This window comes from Montipora foliosa, chromosome 6 (assembly GCF_036669935.1).
Source record: "Montipora foliosa isolate CH-2021 chromosome 6, ASM3666993v2, whole genome shotgun sequence".
In the NCBI taxonomy this organism is placed as follows: domain Eukaryota; kingdom Metazoa; phylum Cnidaria; class Anthozoa; order Scleractinia; family Acroporidae; genus Montipora; species Montipora foliosa.
Genome location: NC_090874.1, coordinates 25,930,394 through 25,940,393, shown reverse-complemented (window position 1 = coordinate 25,940,393; position 10,000 = coordinate 25,930,394). Strand labels below are relative to the sequence as shown.

General features: G+C 40.1%; 1 protein-coding gene across 1 annotated transcript in view; it reads left to right on the top strand.

Annotated features, from left to right (window-relative positions):
* LOC138007045 (protein NDRG1-like) overlaps positions 1–5,595 on the top strand; it is a 31,437-nt gene extending 25,842 nt beyond the window's left edge. Inside the window, exons 13-15 of the mRNA XM_068853719.1 lie at positions 909–1,007; positions 4,936–4,987; positions 5,078–5,595. Coding sequence (XP_068709820.1) covers positions 909–1,007; positions 4,936–4,987; positions 5,078–5,151 — 225 coding nt within the window. The 3' untranslated portion in view covers positions 5,152–5,595. The remainder of the gene's footprint in view (positions 1–908; positions 1,008–4,935; positions 4,988–5,077) is intronic.
* Positions 5,596–10,000: the final 4,405 nt, after the last annotated feature.

Sequence of the window (10,000 nt, the reverse complement as noted above, 5' to 3'; positions counted from 1 at the left end):
TCAATAAACCTTCCTTTTCTGTTGGCCCTTTTGTCTTTATTAAGCAAGTTGCACAGTTACTGACCCTGGGTTTTACTTCCTTCTCGTAAAATGCTTTCCATGTTCTTTTTTTTGAAAAATTTGAAACGATTTGGCACCACAGGTAGTAGGAATCTGCTGTTTGGTGACATTACGATCAAAACTGATAGTTACGCTTGGATTATTCCGTGGTATTTGCTTGAGTTGCTTTTGGAAGATGAATGAATTTGTGTTCGAGAGGAGCTATTTTATATTTGGCAAAGGAGATCTATCCTACAACAGTCTTTAAACAAACTTAGTAATAATTTCGCATTTAGATCAGAATATAAAGAAAGACTGTCAACTGTGCCATGTCATAGTTGTTCTTGAGAATAGGTTGAGTAGATTTGCGAGTTCATTTGCAATTTATCTAAATGACTTAGCGGAGCTCCGCGCTCGTGCGTAGAGCACCGTGGGTAAGAAAATACGGTAACCCATCTGTGCAAGAAAATTTTCTTTTGGTCACCGTACGACCGTACGTACCTCCACCCATTCATGTATGCTAATGTGACCAGTATCACATGACCATATCCCTGGCTCCAGTTTAGGGCTCGTCAAGGTGGCCTTACTCCAGCTAGTTTACAGCGTACATCTTTGATATAGGACATCCATGTTATGGTCAATTGACACCTGTAAAAACAAGGTATCTGCTGACCAGTATCACGTGACCATATTATGGGCTCAAGTTTTTTAATGTTGTACGACTGCTCAAGATATTGGTGGGCAATTTTTAGAGGAGGGTGTAAGTTAGAATTAACTTTTTGTCTCGGTTGGAAAACTAGGTATTTTGTTTTACTCAAATTCAGAGGTAATCTGTTAGAACAAAGTCATTCGTAAATTGCTCGTTTTAGGAGGACAAGTTTTATTATGGTGATGTACTGAAGAAAACTGATGTGAAGATCAAGAGTCTCCTCACTCCTGACTGCGGGGCAAGTGTTCTGGAGGAAAAGGTAGGGCTAATTTATATAGGTGAAAGGGAAAAAATAAGGACAATGCTTTCATGTTGTCATCCTATTGACTTTAACCTACAATAAGTATTAGTAACAATGTTCTGGTGATGAACATGATGATGATGGTGGCAATGTTGAATTGCTGGTGAACAAAGGAGGGATCATCATTGATCACATGGGGATGCAGTTCAGTTTGAGTAAGCATGCTCTTATTGCTTTTAAGAGAAGACAATAATACTATCACGGCTATCGGTGTGCGGTCGGTAGATCACGTGACAGATATGCCACAGGCATAGTAAATTGGAACCAGAAGGAGCTGCAAGAGTCGGACGGAATAAAAATGGGAGCTGCCGAATGGTGACGTTCACCTGAGTTTATATGGATATAGACAGGCTCTTTGTGCCCAGGGTAAAAGGAGACTAGGAGATACAAGGAACACGCCGATGAAGTCATGCTAACAAACCGTGTTTGAAAGAAAGAAGGGTATCTGCAAAGGAGTTGAAGACCGATCACAAAACAGAGAGACGTTACATATAGCAAGAGGCATGGGCAACATGAGAAGAGTTTACAGGCCGGGTGAGTTGGCGATGGCTGAAGTGGGGGTGTTTAAGCGGAGAAACGGAAAGTCTGTTTCGTAGCTTCACAGGAACAAGCACCTTGCACCAACTGAAGGATAGTGGAACTTGAGAAACAATGCAGGATGACTCTAGTAAAGTTCGTAAGTGGTTGTAGTAAGATGGCACAGACAGTACATGTATGTAAAGGCAGACATGACAGAGAGGTATGGATTACAACATGCAGAGCGAATGGGGAAGGCAGTGAGCAAGAGTGAGCAAAGGAAGTAATCTTCTGTTGCCCCTCCCAAGTTTACCATATCGCAAACTGGCGATAACCAGCTTTTCGGAAGCTCTCCAAGGTAAAGTTGAAGTCATCAGAGCTAATGTCACATCGAGCTTTGATGTGAAAACGCTGAATAGGTGGTGATGCAGGTCACCCTCTTGCAGCAAACATTTTCCCGTTCATCCGACATAGGCGTGCACACCCGACACCTGCACCACTGGGGAAATCCTCGTCAGGTTATTCTGGATCCGGGAGGTTCTCAGTGGCCAAATTCTTAGCGAAGTCAATACTTCCCCTTCCCATACTGAGCATTTTGAGGAGGACCTTGTCCTTAGTTTCATTGTTAAGGGTGGCTATTTCGTTCTCGGTATGTTGTAGTTCTTGTTCGAATTGCAAGTGACTATCAGGTACAGCGACGCTTCGGTTTGCATTCCAACATTGGGAGCTTCTTCAGGGCTTGACTGAAGGTAAAATAATACACAGCGAAAAGAATGAATGAAACAACAAGAGGCCTAGAATATTGGGTATATCATACCTTGTTCTTGCATTTGGCTTTGGCGCACTCACAAAGGGCATGACCTTTCCGATTCCCTTCGCGGCACTTGCACCCACTTCTTAATTCCTCTCCTCCTTGAACATTGACCTTTGCAGTCACACTTCATTTGTTCCTAGGGATTTTATCGGCGAAAGTGTCGATTAATATTAGCAAACAAGAACTGGAAAGCCAGCTTCAACGAAGGCAAAACATGAATTTTTTCGGTGGCCACACTAACTTCTACAATAAATAACTACTTTTAGTATATGCTAAAACAGTGGATAGCGTTGAACGCGGGGGCTGATTGGCTCGTCAAACTCCGAATATCCTGTGCTATTTACCTCCGAGCAACTCGGGAAAAAATGGCGTCCCGATTTGCATCCGTGACAAGTGAAGAAAACATCCAAATTAATTTTTTGTACTGTATATTATCTCACTGTTTTATTATATACTAAAACAACTATTCACCTCCGAGTCAGTGTCGGTGGCAAGCGTTAGATATCCACCGCTAGCCACCTCCACTTCGGTGAATAGTTGTTAACTATTCCTTGGTCGGCTTGAACAATCGACCCGTAAGCAGTGATCTTCTGAATCAGACAATCAGATCAGATGTTTTCACGAGAAGCGCAACAACTGGAAAACAATGGATGCTTCGCTCCCATGAACAATAACAGAGGCGCGTGAAACGTACTAATTGTGAATACTGGGTCTTAAAGCATTCAAAGAGATAAAATGATGACCTTGTGAAAAAGGCAAATAAGGAGTGCATGATTATTGATGTAGCAATCCCTATAGATTCTAGTTCTACGACTAAGTAAGAGAAAAACGTGCCCTTGGGCTACTCTTTAAGAAACGTGTGGGGGTTCTTTTACGTCCCAGAAAGCTACATGTACAGGGTGGTTTGGAACAGCTCATAGAACTGTGGTTGGGAAGGTCCTATTGTAGAAGGAAAACGAATTAACGGATAAGCATTGATGGAGCTGTTGAGCATAGTCCTTCTGTTAACAGTTGATGGCCTTATGTTTCTGTTTGATGATGATGATAATGATAATGATAATTTAATTAGAATGTTCCCTATCTTCTTAGGGAGCCTAAAAAAAGGTGAAAACGTACCTTAGTTCTGCATTTATATGAAGTAATGTTTGGAGTGAATGAGGGAATCTTGGTTGTCATTGATGGTGTGTGGCATTGCAACACTGGGTATTTTTTTCAGTAAATTGAGCGAAGAGCTTTGTAGGTTAGACTGAAGGTGTAACCTCTGGCACTGCAAGATAGGAAGCTTTCAGGTTAATACAGATCCTTCTTCTCTTCTCAACGTAGCGCCTTAAGACAAATCCAGCCATTGTTAGTCGCACTTGCTGTAGCCTCTCATAGTTCAGCTGTTGAACACAGGATCGTTGGAGTCACGCATGGTCACCACCAGACTTTGTGCGAGTTGTTTTTGCACTTCAAAGGGAGAAATGTTCTTGTTTGCTGTTTCAGAATTCTACAAGTGCGAAACCGATTGGAGGCAAAGATTAGAGTTTACCTATGAATTTGATCCAACATGGTTGAAGTGATTGGTTCTTGGTGATGTCCGGTTCAATTTCTTGGCTGATTTTGTAGATAGCCAACTGATCGGCCACCTGCCCGTTAGGATTCTTATTCTTTTTGAGTATAGTTCTATGATGTGTTTCATTTGTCCTGACAGGAGCATTCAATTAAGTATATTCAACAATTATTCCAGGACCGCGCGTTGGATATGAGATGGTACATAGCCAACGAGGCGCGTAGCGCCGAGTTGGCTATGGCCAGTCTCATATCCAACAAGCGCGAATGGAATGATTGTTTGATTAAATTCCTTCAACTTCAGAAGTTTGGAAGTACGAAATATGAGCGAAAAAGGCGAGAAAATCGGATAGAAATCGAAAAAACGTGATGAAGATGTGATGTTGTGTAATACCTGGTGGTCAGACAGGCGCAGGCAGGCTGGTTAAGAGGTATCAAAACCTGTAGGTTTCCATGGTATTTAACGCTGGTCAACCCCGATTCCACCAAAACATGATTTTATAATCTCAGATAGAAGAGCATCCGATGTAAATATCAATTTAACATTGGTAGGGAAACGAACAATTTGTTAATGACAGTATGGGTTATATTTGTAGCAAACTCCAAATTGTTATCTCTAGTTATCATATTTCTTATAGTTTAAGTACTTTAGTCACCATATGACTGCAAAATGTGTTTCAATTAACGTTTTGTACATTCTTCCTAAGGGCCTATTTACAAGGAACGATTTTTGTCGCATGCGACAACGGCTTACGACAGGCCCACGACATAATTTACGATTGTTGTGTACGTCAGAAAAAGTGCCGTAGCATTTTAAAACATGTTTTAAAACGCTGCGACAATCGTAAGTCATGTCGTAGGCCTGTCGTGAGCTTATCGCATGCGACAAAAATCGTACCGTGTAAATCGGCCCTAACTAGACATGCTTTTGGGTAACGGGAGGGAAAGGCTTATGTTTGGAATACTGTGGTATTACTCAGAATAATTATTTTCGTCTTTCCACAGCCTGAGAAGGTGGCAGAGGGTTTGATTTTGTTTATTCAAGGACTTGGGCTTGGTAAGTAAAGCAAAAGCTTCCTGCAGTCCTTTTTACATCTAGACTTGCAAGTGAATCTGCTGTCGTTAATTGCGTACTGTTGTGTTTTAGTTCCAACATTGCGCACACGCTCAATGTCTGGGTCATCCGGTGGATCTCGAACACAGTCCATGAGCGAGGATTAAGCACGCCTATTGGAATGTCTGTTTCATGGCTTCACCTCCATCATGGATCTTTCGTGATGTATAGTTGGCAGTATTTTATTAATAATTTTCCGATGGTTTTGTAGCACAAGGATGTACATGTACTCAGTTGATGTATAACAAATACTGGCCGTGGATAAGGGGATAAAGTGATTTGGAAAAAAATAGAACCACGAGATATAACGTAATTGTGTTCCAAATGAAGAGAAATGATTCTATGTGGCGATGATGTATACTTCATCATTTTGAGGCTCTTGCAGTATTGTACGATGTCATCGTTTATTTGACAAATCAAAGAGTTTTTTTCGATGATAGTCTATGGTGTGAAACAATGAATGTGAGTTTTCTCCTCAAGTTCTCGTCAATGCAATATATTTGTCTTATCTCCGTTTCCTTTAACGTCAATAAAATGGAGCTCTTTTATTATCTGTTGCTTACTTGATTCGACTGTCTTGGTGATATCTTCAAATTCATGATCATTACTAAGGATTCAGACTATTTCTGGTTATTAGTTCCAGACTGTATAACCGATTAGTATAAACTCACTCAGTGATCTTGGTGTTTCAAGCAATCTGGTTGGTTCGCTATCTCGGAGTAGGTTGCTGATTTAAACGGTGTTAAATGACCATTTTGCTGTTTGTGACGAGGATTTTAACGATGGTTATTTAGATTTGCCGTGTTTGAAGCTTCTGTAAACACTTTCGCGCATGCTTTGTGCCCGTTTTCCACGAGTGAATTGAGATGTCAATTAAATCGGCTTTGAATGGTTTTCTTCTGCAATTGTTGTTGAGATCACTTTGTGAGTATATAGTAAAACAATTATTCTTTTCAATCTCGGTCAATAGTGGCAGAATATTTACCGAGCCGCGAAGTGGCAACTAAATATTCTGCCGCTATTCACCGAGACTGAAAAGAATAATTGTTAATTATTAGCCAATATTACGTAATTACAAAAGGGATTAACTTATTGCAATTCATGGCGTATAGAAAATCTACATCGTGGTATGAGATTCAACCAACTTTCCCATATTATTTATCCCTGTGCTAGGGACAACCGCCCCACGAAATGGGATAGCTAGTTTAAACATTTCAAGATGTTGCAGACCGACATGTCTCTATATACATCTTTAACGTTATATCCAGTCAAGGCGTCCTACATAAGTATACGTTAATCCTTTTTTATGGTCTTTTTTCTGCATTTAACCTAAAATATTGTACATAATAGACCTTATTCATAAATGGCGGTCAAATTATGATTCTTTTGTCGAAGTGCAGATTAGCCTACCAAGCCTCGATACAATACAGTGAATTGAAAAGATTTCTTGCTCTAAAATGAGGCTTGTTAGGCTAATTTGCACGTGGACAAAAGAATTATATATAAATGTGACCGCCATTTATGAATAAGGTCTATTTCCATACAAATCCTCATCTCGGCTTTGGCTCTCTTTAATTTGGGTTAATACGAGACTTTAATTTCCGGGAAAGTTAGTCGACTCTGACGGGACTATATTTTTTCAGGCCATATTCTACCCTAGGTACAACAAGAAATCGTGTCGGAGAGAACGCTCTGCTTTCGAGCGAAGCACCCATAACGGCAAAAATACCTCTCCGCGTAGCAAGACCCGGTTCTCGCGAGACGGAGAAAAGTGTGTGAAGGAACATTTCAAAATGATATATGGGTGGTTTCGGAATGGTAATGTATTGATTTAAGGTTGTACAGTAGAAACTTTCATTCTTGTGAAAGAAACAGGGAGAAATAAGCAGTCACTCATATGCAAATAAGTGGCCAGGTATTCTGCAGTTTAACCCTGGCCTACTTGTGGGATTTCCAATCGACAAGGAAATGCCAAGATGATTGCTGGCCTAAAGTGCAGAGGAGATACGCCTCTGCAGGTGGCACTTTTTGCTGGAGAGAAAAGGACGTTACTCTATCCGACTAGTGCGTAGGTTGCTTAACATCCCAAGGAATTTATGAACACAGAGCAAGCTTGCAAGTCTGAATACGTGCAGATGAATTTACGAAAGCGGCTCTTTCCCCTTGGTTATTTTAAGACCCTCACTGTTTTTTGTTTGTTTGTTTTTTTTCCCGCGCAGACTTACCTATTAAGGACGGTGCCTACTATTGTTATTGCGCATACGTTGTGCGCATCTCGAGATACTCGGATTTCCTATCGGTGATGCATACTAATACAGGGATATTTTTGCACGGTTTAAAATTATGCCGGGAATGTAGATCTTAGTAAGTACTATTGGTATCCAAAAAGAAAATTGGCGGTAACCATGCATTTTGTCAGAGATAATTAAGCTTCAATTTGACAAATGCGTGGTTACCCCCAATTTTCTTTTCTGATTTCAATAACACTTGTTAAGATCTACATTTCCCGCATAATCATAAACCGGGGCAAAAATACCTTTGAATTAGTAGGCACCGTCCTTAAAAGTCATTCTTCATAAACTTTCCATTTCTTGCAAAAATTTATTAGCTTTAAGGTGGCTTACTACAGTTTTCCAACGACAAAGATCAAGATTTTGAAATCTGTGAAATTAAAGCCACAGGATGTCTCTTCTGAAGTGTTAGTCACTGCAATTGATGTAAACTGTAATTTTACCTAAAAAAAAATTGCGAGTCAGGGGAAAATGCTAAATATAGTGACCGAGCTCTTGGAGGGGGACTGGAACCTAGACATTTCAAAGGCTTTCTCAAAACCTTTTAGCCGTACGACCAGGGTCAAAATTTTGGGAAGTAGTTTCAGTTATCAGCAAAATGGATGAACATCGATGTTTTTACCATTTGCGAAGCTGTCTGACAGATTTAACCAGTTATTTCTATACATGATTTGGGGTCGCACGGCTAGTTTTTGAGAAAAAGGCCTTTGATATGTCTAGTTTCCAGTCTCCCCTCCAGGAGCTCGGTCACTATATTTAGCATTTTCGCCTTATTTCCGTTTATTTGTTAGGTAAAACTTAAATGCGAGATCTTTTTCAGTTTCGTATTTGTCTTTCAGAATTCTCTTTAAAAAGTGGCTACAAGACTGTGTAATAAATCTCTTTGAGCCTATAATTCCACAAATATTTTTTCCCTAAAATAATTACATAATTAACTGGATCCCATCCCCTCCTTCAAGATTCCTTTGATAACATCACGTAGTAAGAGACATCTGCAACTACTTATATTATTTAAAATGTTCGAAACAACATCCATCCAAAAAGAGTACGAAAAGGGACAACTAAACAACACATGGTTTTTGCTTTCTATGGTATCTTGACAAAAGCAACAGTTGGAGCTTGAAATATAACCCATGTTGAAAAGGATGTCATTAGTAAAGAGAATGGAGTGCAATGCTTTGTATTGAAAAGATCTTATGCAAGTCTTACAGCCTTGCATACGGCGAGAGCTACTGAAATTTAAACTGACCAATCAGAATTCAGCGAGAGGGAAAAACTGTGCTATCCTTGTGCTATCCGACGTCACGCCAATTGTTTACATTCTGATTGGTTAGATCGGTGGACATTCGCTCAGCCTTCTGTTGTGACTCTCTTGACCGTCGCTTCTTTGAACTCAGCGAGACAGAAATGACTCATTGTTCTGGCAATCAATTTGCCAATCCACTTTATCCAGTTTATGGATTGGTCTAGCATGTGATTAACAACCAGGATCGCTTTTGAACTTTATTCTGTAGAAGAAGAAGACGTTGCTGAGTGAACATTTTTACGACGAAATCCCTTGGTTTGTACTGTTCAGCACTTTGATGTCCGATAACTGATCAATCACATTTGGTCGTCTGACCATATGAAGTTTTTTCAGCTCTTGTTTGTGTCCATCATGATCGAACTTCAGGTGAAGCGCTATGCTGCTTTATGCCAACTTCGGTGGCTTGTGGTGAGCTTGCCTGCTGCCCAAATTGTTGTTGTATTTGGGCAAGATTGGTCTTGGGTTGGAACTTAATAGTGAGGGGAACAATTTTTCGTTCATCTGCTGTGCCAGACAACAAACAATCCTGTCGGGTGTTCCATGTGCTTGGTGAGTCTTGCACGACCATCGTCTATCAGATCTGGATTGGAGTTTTCTTTCAGTGATTACAACTTGCGATCGTTCTGCAAACATCTACGTAGCATGCAGCACTTTTTAGTGACGCGAGGATCCCCGGTCCGTTTTGCTGTTTTAAACGGAGTTCTGCCTTTTGTGAGCTGTTTGTCTTCAGTGCTTGTACTTTTTCGTTTGTTCCTGGTGGCACAAAGTAACTTTGATGATTTCAAAGGACTTGAATCCTTAATTGAATTAGCATTTTTTTTATTAAGGAACCATTAAGTGAATGTTACACAAAATTAGGAGAAACTGTTGGTTGAATAGACAATATTTGTAGACATAATTATCTACCCAGTTAAAGTACCAAGCTCAACAAGTTGTTTGGCTCCACAAGTTTCAGTTTCAGGCCAGGTACCCGAATTCACCCAGGTACTGTTGCACACTACCATAGTTCTTTGGAAATTGAATAGCTCCTTGAACACCTGGTTGCTTGACAAGAAACTTGATGTGTTTGTTCTCTACATTGGTGAATGCAGCCACTAACTGTCCATTGTGGATAAACTCCAGACCAACTCTTCTTTCAATTTAATCTTTGTTCTTTGCAGGGCATCAATAGTGGTGTCCCTTGTAAAATGTTAGTTTAAAGAGTTATTTCCCATTTCATAGGGCACTGTGGTTGCCAGATTCACTTTCAAACTTATCACGGAAATGTAAATCAATACCAGTGAAAAGTCAGTCCCTTGAATTGTTGATAGAAAATTTATTTAAATGCATATTGAAACATCAGTTGAGGAATATTTTTTC